The following is a 13,888-nucleotide window of genomic DNA, read 5'->3' as shown; positions in this document are numbered from 1 at the left end:
TGTATCTGTATCTGTATCTAGATACATTTTTTTATAAGTACCTGTATCTGTCTCGAGATACATTTTAAAAGTATCTTACCCAACACTGCTTAAAGGCTATAGATCGCATTCACAATAAGACCCATGCTTTTTTTTCCCATTACAAGCTGGCACATGAATGTATGTTCCAAGAGCTTTAAGTAAAACACAGACAAAATATATTTATTATCTATATATTATAATAACTGTAAAAGAATAATAAACATAATTATAAACGTACACTTATAATTTAGCTACAAATAACAAATTTTTTAATGTGATCTTTATGAATGTATGGAGAGAATTGTATTAATTATAACAAATTATTTCGGAAACAACAAAGTATTTAAATACTTACTTTTTAGCTTTTTGATTTAACTAAAAGCCTTATCGATATATTCCTGTGCTTTATCCATATCTGGTTTGCACAGAATGCATGAGTTACTAAATAGACTAAGACGTACAGATGATCCTTAGGCATCCATATAAACATATCACCGATATTGCAGCCTGTGACCATGTCATCGGCAGGCTAGCTAGGTGACATAGTCTGCATTGTTTCAGACAAGATGTCGTGCTTTTTATCTATTTCATTACATTGCAAAAGAGTAAACCATTCACTTTATTCTATATTTTTTTAAAACTACGTTATATTTGATATCTTCAAATAAACATATTCTGTTGGCCACACTATTAATTCCGAGCTTTGATTTTAATGATATTATATGTATAACTAGCTTTTTCGTCCGCGCGAAGTCTTTGTAGCTCAAAACTACAGATTTTAGAGCGTTATGGTCATTAAGACTTTTGTTCAGGACATCAAGGAGAATAACATACTATAATTTTAGCCAATTTCACCGATAGTCATTTTTCATAAGGTTAGTACGAGGTCTTTTAGATTTTTTCGCTTTAGCATTAATTTAGAAACATGTTTTATACATTTTTATTTTATTACTTTTTTTAAATAATGAAATATGTTTTAAATCACAAAAAAGAATTTTTTTTCTTATTTTTATGTATTTTATTAAACATTGATAAAATTGAGATAGCCTAAACAGTCTACAACAAGTTCTTGGTGCTAATTATAATTTTTCTCTTAATTTAATATTCTCAGCTCATACAAACCGCGCCGACAAATTCGTTAGTTTGAAAACATAGTTACGAGCTAACCCTGGCTGAGGTATTATTTTTCGCAATAAATTATTTACAGTTTTTTCAGATAAAGAAGGATCTTAAGATGCCTGTGAATATCGACATTTAGCTTGTTTGTAACAGTGTTTCAAGACTGACGAATTTGTCGGCGCACAGTTTATATAAGTTGAGAATATTAAATTAATAAAAAAATAATCAGCACCAAGATCCTGCTGCAGACTGTTTAGGTCTATCTCAACTTTATCGATGTTTAACTCTCAATCCTTACCTATAAGTCGTTTTCGTCCTGCTTAAACTACTATTTTTAATTTTGTGTACAACCGCGGTGTTAGCGCCATCAAAGTTGTACTAAAAAAAAATTTTTTTTTAGTACAACTTTGATGAGAGGGAAGGGTCTTCAGTGCACAAGGCCAGCCCGGTCCGTTTGTTCTACTCTAAACGTCAGCCAGGTCGAATAGGTCGAATCATTTTTGACCCATAGGTAAGGATTACGTAAGTAAAAATGACTTTCGAAAAAAAATATTTTTTGTTAATTATTTTCGGACACGTACATGCATTTTAGAACATAATTATGTATTTAGAACGTAATTATGTATATATTTTAAGTTGAACATCTACAATGGAGGTTAGAAATCCAGAATACTTTAAGCAGACCAATAAAATTTAGCATTCGGCAAATATTGGGAAGATTGAACATTAACTAATAAATTAAAAAAAAAGAAAAAGATGTTTTTATTGTTTATATAAAAATGATAAAAAGACCAATCAATGTTATGCTCGATGCAACAAACCCGTTTGCGATGATCATCATTTAAATTGCTGTCGCGACTGCTTTTAAACTGTTCTTTTTCTATTTTTATAACAAAATTTTGTATTTTTACCATGTATTAAATAATAATTTGTTAAAACTTTAAGCTGAAAAAATTGTTGATTTATTGATGTTTCTCTATTTTACAACGCTATTCATTATCCTTGAAAAATTCCAATTTTTATATGCTAAAATTGGATATCTGCTTTCATTCTACGTTGATCAGACATTTTTTTCGTAAAAAGGAACTTTTTCCTTCCAGAAACTGATTAACAAAATTTTTTTCAAAATTTTTACCATTGCTATATATTTTTTTAAAAATTAACTTTTTTACCGATTTTTCTCACTGTTTATTAAAAAATACATATTAAATTTGGAGGGGGGGTAATACAATGGTAGTTTCTTAAAAAGAAGTGATTAAAGAGTTTATAATATTCACGTACTAGTAGCGAGAAAGAAGGTGGTCGTCTCGTTCAAATTATGTGTGCGAGACCGATGAGAGTGTCGGTGGGGAGTTTCGACAGATTTCGGAAATTTTCGGGATAACGAACGCGAGCAGGAATGTAGACGAGCGACGGAATCGTTAGGATCCACTGCGATTACTCCTGCACGAACCACTGCTTTAAGTACATTAGAGGCCAGTTCGGTCTAACTGCGATATAATCAAAGTCCTTGTAATTCTGCCCACGAATAAATCTTCTGTCAACTTTGAGAAGAGTATAACTTTATTTCTCTTATGAAGTCTATCCTAAAATAGAAGCAGAATGCGCAACAAAGAATATACATGATTTTTTTCAGATTTTTTAAACCATTATTTATATGGTATAAGGGCAAAGACGAAAACGACCCATAGATAGGGTTAGAGGGTGCCGAAAAATACGGTAGGGATTGAGGGTTAAACATTTATCGGTTGAAGAATTTCTTATTTTATTAGAATCGATTTATTGCTAAATTAAATTAATATTATTTTTTATTAACATATTACATTTTAGATAGATAATATAATGTTAATAATCTAAAATGTTAGCTTGCTACTTGAAAAACTATATATAAATTAATATATTCTCGATATGATTTTATTATACGATTTTTATTAATATTTTTTAATTTTTTGTAATTTTGAAAAGTTTATTTCTTATTTGATAAATATATTTTTTATTTTTTATTTTTGAAAGATAATAAAGGTGCACTTCCGAAAGATGATACTTCCGATTATTTTGAAACAGTGTATACTTACGTATTTTGATATGCTCACAAAAATGATAGTAAAAATTGGCGCAAATTTGATTCTTATAGTGAAAGTTGTAAAAACCCCATAAAAATTTGTTTTTTATGTTTATTTTAAGAAATACTGTAAATTTAAAAAAATATTTCAAATAAAAGTTATAGATTATATCAAAATGCACATTTTATGTTTTATCTATTATTTCTCTACGAATGATAGTTTTTGGGAAAATCATTAATGAAGTTAATAAGTGTAACAGGTTTCAGTACAGTCCGTGCTTCCCCTGTATCGGAGCGAAGCTAGATTCACGCTTGTACGGTGCCACATGGGTTTGTAAATTTCTATGCAAAGAGATTTTTACCCTTTCTTCCTCTTACTTTCGGGTATTATTTACTACCTGTTACATTTTTTTAACTTTATCACTAATTTTTTTCGAAAACTATGTACGACGAAAATGCATAGAACATAAAATACGTATTTTAATAAAATCTACAAATTTTATTTGGAATATTTAAAAAATTTTAAATATTTCTTAAAATAAATATTAAAAACTATAATTTTTATGGGTTTCTTACAGTTTTTACAATGAAAATTAAATTGGCGCCAACTTTCATTTTTGTAATCAGCGCGTTAAAATATGTAAGTATACACAGTTTCAAAAAAATTAGAGATATCGGATTTTCGAAAGTTTATTCGATAATAATTTGTTCAATATTATTTCAATGTTGCAGCAATGTCAACAATTAATGAATAAAAATTAATATAATTTCAACGTTAAAAAATATTCCCATTTTAACGTTCAACATTGTTAACTTTTAGCGACGTTGTTTCAATGTTCTGTGGTGTATGAGAAAGTGATTATTCTTTTTATGACAATATGCGATTGTATTAATTGTTAATTTAGGTATTAATTACTACGGCCACTTTGGCTTGGGGCGTTAATTTTCCTGCTCATCTGGTGGTGATAAAAGGCACTGAATATTACGACGGTAAATTGAAGCGTTACGTAGACATGCCGATAACGGATGTCCTCCAAATGATGGGTCGCGCTGGTAGACCACAATTTGATAATTCCGGTGTAGCAGTTGTTCTCGTACATGACTTGAAGAAGAATTTCTATAAGAAGTTTTTATATGAACCATTCCCCGTGGAATCAAGCTTGATGGCAGTATTGCCGGATCACATTAATGCTGAGATCGTTGCCGGTACTATCAAGAACAAACAAGAATTTCTAGATTACTTAACGTGGACATATTATTTTCGAAGATTGATGAAAAATCCCAGGTATTACGACTTGGATGTCTTGGAGCCTCACCGTATCAACGAATATCTTTCGAGATTGGTAGAGACCACAATAAAGACGTTAATCGATTCACATTGCATTGATGACGATGAGGTATGACAATAAATTCAAATGGAGTACAGTAAACATTTTTGCATTGAATTTCATACAATTTACATGTCTCAAGTGGTTTAATTAAAACTTTGTATTAATTTAATGCAAGATAAATATCAATATAAAAGTATTCTAAATATTTTATTTAAAAACAATATTTTATTTAAACACAAAAATACGATACTTTAACATAGTTTGGAAACAAATTGTAAGTGTATTTACTTTTTTCAATAACATTAGTATATTTTAAAATAAAATTATATTAAATTGATAATTATATCATTATAATTATATGTAATTTATAATGTTACATTATATATAATTATACTTGTGTGTAATTTAAAATAAACTTAAGGGGATGCTGGAGTTGTCTGTTTTACCGAAGAAAAGATAGTAATTTTTGTTTCGCAATATTTTTTTATTTCTTTTATAGATTTAGAAATCTTTCTCCAGAATAAAAGAATACGCATTGCTACCAGTCTGTGGAGTGAAGTTTCTACCATAAACGGGAAAAATTGTTAATTTGCTGTCACATCATAACAATGTTTACTTAATATAAAAGATCTATAGTTTGTACTTACGAAATTCGTATTCACAGACTAGTAGACGACGAGAACAAATAGTGTCGAGTTTCGAAAATTAGATTTTAGTGCTTAATTGAGACGAAATTGCGAAACGAAAATTTAGGTTATATACGCGTAAAAAGTAAATAAGTAGAGCAATAAAATTTTTTTTTGTTCTCGATATAAAGTCCAATTCACAGATGGATATTAATATGTGAACTTTAATTCTGGAAAAAAATTTCCAAATCTATGAAAGAAATATATACGAAATCTCATTAATGAAGTGCACGAATGACTTTACATTATTGACCCCGATCAAATTTGAAAGGCAGTCCACCATCCCCTTAATTATATTAATTATATTAATATATAATTTAATTAATATTAGTAATTTAAAATAAAATTTATAATGGCTTACATTTTATTAATTTATTTTAGAATTTTTATTTGCTCGTTTATTTATAAATTAAATTATTTTAACACTAAGAAGTATTGAAAATTAATTTAATACAAAATATTCAAATAACATTATCATGTTATGTTTAATTAACACTCAGATATGTTAAAGATCCAACACAAAAATTTTTTAATACAATCGATTTTAACATAAATACAAAATATTTTTTCTATGTAACGTAATAGTATTTAGATATAATACTTTGATTCTATTTAGGATGAGCAAACTTTAATTTCATTGCCAATGGGTAAGATAGCATCATTCTATTACCTATCGCACAATACGATGTTGATGTTCACACAATCGCTCGAGAAAAATTTGACCTTAGATCAGTGCCTACGTATACTTTGCAACTCGCACGAATACAATGAATTACCTGTGAGACATAATGAGGAATTGTTAAATGAGTAAGTGGTTTGTTATGTTCACGTCTCACTTTATTTTTTTATAAGCACGAATGTTTGAACAGGGAATTGGCGAAACTGTGTCGTTACTCCGTGAATCAGTACGATTCTCCACATACAAAAACATTTCTCTTGCTGCAAGCGCATTTCTCAAGGCTATCGCTACCTTGTACTGATTATATCACCGATTTGAAATCGGTGCTCGATCAAACAATCAGAATATTACAGGTATGAATAAATTTGATTTTTAAGAAAGATACAAGCAATAGGCAGAATAAAATGTAAATATATAAAAAATACACTACTTTTTTTATTACAGATTAATGTATCACTTGTTATCTTTATTAAAAATTTTATCGTTTGAATTGTTTGAATGTTTAAAATAAGATCATACAATACTTGAATTGAGTAACCAATGTTGTACTATTTCTCTTAGCACATCTTTCAATTGATTATATAAATGATGTTAAAAGATTGAAATATTGAAAATTAATTTCATCATTAAATGTAATAATAATGTTGTTAGCACCCCTTAAAAACACATTTTTCATAATTTTTTAATTTTCTATTATGCTTATAACATATTAAATTTAACAATTAAATTAATTTGAAACATTATTACTTCCGTAATTTATGATTGTATTTTAAGTCCGATAAATATATTAGCACGCAGTTTGTAAAACTGAAAAATCTATTCAATAATTAATATAAAAATTTTATTAAGCATTTAAAACCACTTCAACCGTAAAAAGTGTTGCACTTTCCGTGTCATTTCCGCACTACCTAGCTCGCTTTCGCACTCTCTTTTAAACTTCTCGCTCGCGAGAAATAACGCTCCCGCGTGGGACTGTCCCGATTGCGCACATAAGCGATTGGACACGGACTTCATTGGACACAGACCCGATTGGACACGGACCCGATTGCACACGGACTCAATTGCACACCGACCTGATTGCGCACCGACCCGTTTGCACACGGACCCGATTGCGCACCGACCCAATTGCACACGGACCCGATTGCGCACCGACCCGTTTGCACACAGACCCGATTGCACACGATACGATTCCGCATTGTAGATAGTGCATGGGTTAGCCACTTTGACGGGGTGGTTGCGGGAGGGGTGCGAAGCCCCCCTTGCACCCCGTGTGTGTGTGTGTGTGTGTGTGTGTGTGTGTGTGTGTGTGTGTGTGTGTGTGTGTGTGTGTGTGTGTGTGTGTGTGTGTGTGTCAAAGCATTTTCTGCACCACATGGCTTTGCGACTATAAAATATGTATAAGAAAGGTCCGTGTGTAAACGGGTCGATGTGTAATCGGGTCGGTGCGCAATCGGGTCCGTGTGCAAACGAGTCGATGCGCAATTGGGTCCGTGTGTAATCGGGTCGGTGCGCAATCGGGTCCGTGTACAATCGGGTCCGTGTCCAATCGGAACTGTGTCCGATCGGGACGATGTACAATCGGGACTGCGTCCAATCGAGTCCGTGTCCAATCGGAACTGTGTCCGATCGGGACGATGTACAATCGGGACTGCGTCCAATCGAGTCCTTGTCCAATCGGGTCTACCCAGGTAGCAAGGTGACGTTAATACGACGTCAATAATTCGTCATTCAAGGTCGCAGACGTCATGTTACCAAATTAAGACGTAATAGTAACGTCACTTTTTGACCTATTAATTACGTCAGTCATTTATCCATCCTACAACGTATTTCCGACGTCATATTCTTGACTAATTAATAACGTCAGTTAATTGATCATTTTACGACGTATTAATAAGATTTTATTAGTGACTAATTACTGACGTTAACTATAATTCTTTGTAATAATTGACGATTTAACCTCAAATGACAAATTATTGAGGTCTAGTGGACGACACCTTGCTACCTATAACTATTAATCATTATTTAAAGATTGGTTAATAAACAACATTATTAAAATTAATATAATATTTTATATAATTAATACTATCAATATTTTAGAATCATCCCAGGCAGCACATAATATTTATGATAAATATTTATTAATATTTATTTTTTCAAAATATTAAAAAAATATTTTACACATATTTTATATATACGAAGAAAAAAATCTTTATTCAACATATTAAAATATAGATTAAATATTTTATATAATATTTATGGTAAATAAAAGATAAAAATTTGTATAAGTAATATTTTGTAAATATATTTATAAATATTTCATAAATATTTTTATAATATTTATGATAAATCTTTATGATTTGTCAAATCTAAGACCACAAAAATATTTATAAAATATTTGGATAAATATTTATAAAATATTTAAATAAATATTATAAATATTTTATCAATATTTTATGAATATTGCGTTTTGTCTGAGGTATAATTTAGCTTTATCAAAAGAACAAAGCAAAAACATATTTCTATAAGTTATTCCACATATTATTTTGCATATGTAAAAATCAGGAAAAAAACTGTAAATTTATATTTATTTATAAAAATATTAGTTAACTATACAAGTTTCATGTTTCTCGCATCTATTGAACTGATCTATAACAAATATGTATTCATGATCATCAAGTGTTCATGGATCATCACAAAGGGCTAGGTAGCGTACGATCTTTGAAGTCAAGCAACGTCGACGGCGGTTCAGAGTTGGATGGGTGACCGCGGAAGTTAGGCAATTCCAAATGTGACTATGGTGTAGTGGGTCGTGATGCTTGTTGAGAAATAACGTAGATTTTTTTTTTACATTATAATTATGTTATTTCGATATTTTCATAATGCAAGTACTGCATATATAGGACATGTACCCGAAATATTTTCTAAAACGTCAAAATAATGGCTTTTACTACCTGGGATAGTCATAAAAATTACGTTAAAATGTCGTCTTTATTAAATGTAATCTAAAAACCTATGTTTTGTCATAAAAATAACAATAAAATACCGTCAAATGTACGATACTAGCTTCTTGAAAATGACGTCAATAATATGAAAATAATGACGTATTTTTGACGTCAATATATGACGTCGTTAAGATGAGACAAATGTACGTCAGTTTTACGACATTTAGACGTCATTTTATCTCGACATTATGACGTCTGGTTCGTCATAAAATGACCAAAAAATGCCGTCAATTAGACGTCACCTTGCTACCTGGGTATGTTCAATCGGGAAATACTACTGTGTCCAATCGCTTATATGCGCAATCGGGCCTCATTTCTCCCGCGTAGACAAGGAGAAAAACGGTATTTATTTAAACACACGAGCCTGATAGCTCTCAAATTAACACCAAAACCAATATGCTTTTTCCGTGGCAATTAAGCGATCGATAATATTAATCTGCTAGACCAGCTGATTCGCGCAGCTGGGCATCATACCGGGCGACACGTGCAACATTGCCAGTTCTTCAGAATTGTCGTCTTGACAATTTAAGGGAGGAGTCAGAAATCTCCTCGCTTTACCCCGAACTGCTGCAACGGGTTACCGAGTGGCATCACATCTAGTTCCTTTTGCAACTTGAAGAAGGTCTTTCGGGCGATGTATTTTTCGAGTGAGTCCCAGATGCGCACAGATCAAAACAAACACCAATTAAATTCTATAAATTTGTCTTAATTTTAACTGAAGGAGTAATCTGATTGGTGGTGTCGGTTTCAATCTGCACGCATCTGGGATGCTCCCTCTTAGAGAGTTGAACATGCTCCCTCGAAGATTTCTTGCACCCCCTTTCTTCTTCTTCATTCTTGCAAGATTCTTACTTGATCTTTGGACTAGGACGGGGAATTCACTCTTTATCATGGATTCCTTGCCTTTTAAAGGCAAGTCTCTGTCTCGGCATTTGCCCTTCGACCTGAGGGGAAAACCACGATTCAAATACCCCAGGTGAGGCAGTCTTCTAAGTTGTTTTAAACGCTTTTCAGTGCATGTATGTGATACATCTAGCTTCTCTGCAATCTCACGTGTTATGCTATGATGGTACACATTATTGCTTTAGTTGTCAACTTAAACTGGACGACCAGAGTGTTATTCATCTTTGTGAAAAATCACCAGAACGAAATTTAGCAAACCAATTTTAACTCTTATACTGTTCTAGATTATTTATAATAAGAGCCAATTACAATAATATAACTTTTAATATTTAACTCTTGTGTTGTATATAATTGTAATTGTACATAACTTATTATAATCTTACGATGCGTTTTTTTCCTTTGCAGAAGTAAAAAAAACAAAATATGACGAAAATGCTCGTTTTGCTTTTTTATTTTTCAACGACGCCAAACAACCATTTGATACAATTTTTTTATTGAATGCTAATCGACCAACTATTAAACAATAAAAAGGGGTTTTGGATACATGCCGCGTACTGGTATAGCGTTGCGCCGACGTTTCGCAAACGTTGCAGTTTGGATCATCAGGGCTGAGCTCTCTTAAATTGTAACCGTTTTTATATACCCCTTGTTCTGGTAGTAGGGATAGGGGTGAGGGAAGGGGACGAAGTTATTCATCCAATAGTAGCACAGTTCATTGGCCTATCATTGGTTAACTGTTGGCCAATCTTAATACAATATTGGCTTACTATTTGTCAATTAATATGTGCTGTTTGGAAATGTTTTTAATTAATCAATTAAAAAACTGGGAAGACAATGTGCCAAATCCGGCTTATCTGATAACTTTTATCACGGTTAAGGTTATCGGGATGTTTCAAAATTTCTACTTTCACGATGTTTCCTGACAAAGTAACCTTAAGAAGGAGCTAACATTGTATCTTTTTTGTATTGCACGAAGTGTTCAGTCTTTATCTAGTGTTCGGCTAAGGCTGATTGAGAAAAGTGGCCCTATTTGGTATACCGTTGACGTTCTTTGATTTGTGTGCTAATCTCCCTCCCGATTTTTCCTATGTACACTTTTCCGCAAGAGCAGGGGATTTTGTATATACCTAGTGATTCTAAGCGTGGTCTCTGATCCTTCGGATTAAGATCTTCAAGGTACGATAGAATGCATTATTTTTTGTAGACACAATATAAAAGTGATCTTCAAACCACAAAGGAAGAGTTTCCAGTTACTTCCTAATCCGAAGAATCAGAGACCATGCTTAAAATCACCAGATGTATACAAAGTCCCCTGCTCTTGCAGAAAAATGTACATAGGAGAAACCGAGAGGAAGATTAGTACACGAATTAAAGAACATCAACGGTGTACCAAATACTTTTCTCAATCAGCCTTAGCTGAACACTGGACACTCCGTGCAATACGAAAAAGCTACAATGCTAACTCCTTTTCAAGGTTACTTTGCCAGGAAACATCGTGAAAGTTTAGAAATTTTGAAACATCCCGATAATCTTAACCGTGATAAAGGTTATTAGATAAGTCCAATTTGGCACACTGTTCTCCCGGTTTTATAATTGATCAATTAAAAACATTTCCGAACAGCACATATTAATTGGCAAATAATAAGCCAATATTGTATTAAGATTGGCCAACAGTTGACCAATGGTAGGCCAATGAACTGTGCTACTATTGGATAAATAACTTTGTTCCCTCCCCTCACTCCTATCCCTACTATCAGGACAAGGGATATATAAGAACGGTTACAATTCAAAAAAGTTCAGTATCGGAGCTCCTAGCCACTCCTAGCCCTGATGATGCAAATTGCAACGTTTGCGAAACGTTGGCGCAACGCTGTACCAGAACGCAGCATGTATCCGGAAGCCCTTTCTATTGAAAGCAACGTCAATGGCCGTGAAAGCTTTAAGTCTAAAATATTAAACAATTTCGAATACGTAAATATACCTAAAAATTCAATTAATATCATCTATTATTTTAATCCGCAATTACTTGGTTGTCAACCTAACCTAACCTAACTATAATAAATTACAATATTAAGTGAAAATTTATTAATATAAACAATACAAATTAATATTAAAGAAAGACCTTATTCGATCAAAGCAAATCTTAAAAATATTTTTTTCGCAAAAATCCTACAGTTTTAACTTTTTATTATGATAAAATATTACAACAGTAAAATACTTTTAGGGAACAAAATTCTATATTACGCATAGAAGAATACACTGAGACATTTTAATGGAGTGTCTTGCAAAAAATTTTCTTGATATGATTGACTCACGTGAATAGCTTGAATGGTGACACAACCATATTTTACAATTTGGAAGTGAAGTCAAAATTACTTTATTAAGTATAAGGCACATACATTATTCAGAGTTTGCATTGTGCTTTATGACTTATTACGAAATTTCAGTATATAGGTATACATAAAAAAGAAAACATTAAAAAATAAATAAATAAAACAATTATTCTTGCTCGGAAACACTGTCATTATTAACATTAATCTAATAGATTTTTTATACACGTTAAACGTTTAAGTTAGAATCTTAGGAGGCTCTTAGAAAGAAATCAAGCATAATTAAAATACCAAATTATCATGACAACGTGGGAATAACATCTTGTAATGCGGCGACCAATCTTGCATTCACAAGAATATCGAAAGACACTCATGACGCTCTTCTTTATTTAAAAAATACGTGTGATGTATTTTATATATATATATATATATATATATATATATATATATATATATATATATAAGTAGAACATTGCAGCAACATTGCGACAATGTTGTAACATTGTAGCAACATTACAGCAATATTGCAACATTTCAATGTTGTTGCAATGTTCTGTTTGCTGGGAAAGCTTACATACAATAATCATATATACAATTTACTTTAAAGACTTTTAATATTTTTTGTTAAGACTTTAATAGTTTTATATACTGATTTTAATATTTTTCCGACAAATTAAATTTTTTTAAGTTAAAATCACGTTTGACGGCTACAAAAGCTACAAAAAGCCTACCGTTTTTAATTGCTATTCTAAGGTACTAAATCTAGCTTACGTATCGTTGTTTACTTTTCTATTTTTCAAAAATTGCATTGTTTTTTAAAAAAATTTTCAGTGTTTTTTTTATTAATCATCAATGCAACTTCCTGATTTTAATTTTATTGAGTGAATAGTTTCAAAAGCAGATTAAAAAACTGATTTTTCCAATATTTCTTGAAAGATGTTTTGCTAGAAGAATGATACAATATTGTGACTGATGACTATTTAATTAACATTGTTTGACCTTATTTTAAATAAAGATAAAATTTGATCAAAGATAATGATTGGCTAACCTTTTATTAATAAAATAAGCAGTTTATTTTCCAAGTGTTCACATTATTTTGTCTTTTCTATATATGGCATTGCTTGCAATACCATATTATATTTTCATTAAATTTAGATTCGATAACTGACAGAAAAGATCTTTTAGGCAATGATCGATACAGTCGCAGAACGTGGATGGTTAACGAGCACATTAAGGATGATGCAACTATTTCAAATGATCGTGCAAGCACGATGGATAGACGAATCCGCGATTACAACATTGCCACATATAAGGAAGGAAGATCTGGATTTGTTTTCATCATTGTCGATGGCCCTTCCAGTATTATGTTTCACCACAAGTGACAATTACGATAAACTTGCAAAAGTTTTGTGTGAAAGAGAATATCGGACAGACCAAATACGTGAGGTAATACAATTGAAAAAATACTAAAAAAGTAACAGGAAAAGGAATTTAAAAATTCGTTATTTTTAAATAAAAATTTTTTTTGTTCGATAACGAATAATAACGAATTATTCTTAAAGAATATGTATATACGTGCGTGCGTGCGTGCGTATTTCTAACTCTGATATATATTATATATTAATGTATTATTAATAGAGTACATGCATATTAAATTTATTTGTATAATTTTCTTAATTTTTGATACTTATATTACGTATGCCACAGATTGTGCTACAAATTTAAAGAGGTTCTGTCCAAAGTATCAAAATAAAT

General features: G+C 31.3%; 1 protein-coding gene across 6 annotated transcripts in view; it reads left to right on the top strand.

The window, feature by feature from the left end:
* LOC105833264 (activating signal cointegrator 1 complex subunit 3) overlaps nt 1-13,888 on the top strand; it is a 122,977-nt gene that overhangs the window by 88,030 nt on the left and 21,059 nt on the right. For 4 of the 6 annotated variants that reach the window (XM_036288342.1, XM_036288343.1, XM_036288341.1 and 1 more), the window contains exons 10-13: nt 4,108-4,599; nt 5,836-6,026; nt 6,089-6,251; nt 13,319-13,579. The exons of 1 other annotated variant lie outside the window; for it this stretch is intronic. In XM_036288342.1, coding sequence (XP_036144235.1) covers nt 4,108-4,599; nt 5,836-6,026; nt 6,089-6,251; nt 13,319-13,579 — 1,107 coding nt within the window. The remainder of the gene's footprint in view (nt 1-4,107; nt 4,600-5,835; nt 6,027-6,088; nt 6,252-13,318; nt 13,580-13,888) is intronic. One more of the 6 variants, XM_036288344.1, reaches the window with a different exon arrangement.

This window comes from Monomorium pharaonis, chromosome 6 (genome assembly GCF_013373865.1).
Source record: "Monomorium pharaonis isolate MP-MQ-018 chromosome 6, ASM1337386v2, whole genome shotgun sequence".
NCBI classification, from domain to species: domain Eukaryota; kingdom Metazoa; phylum Arthropoda; class Insecta; order Hymenoptera; family Formicidae; genus Monomorium; species Monomorium pharaonis.
Note: the sequence above shows the minus strand (reverse complement) of the source record. Positions and strands in the feature narration are given on the sequence as shown.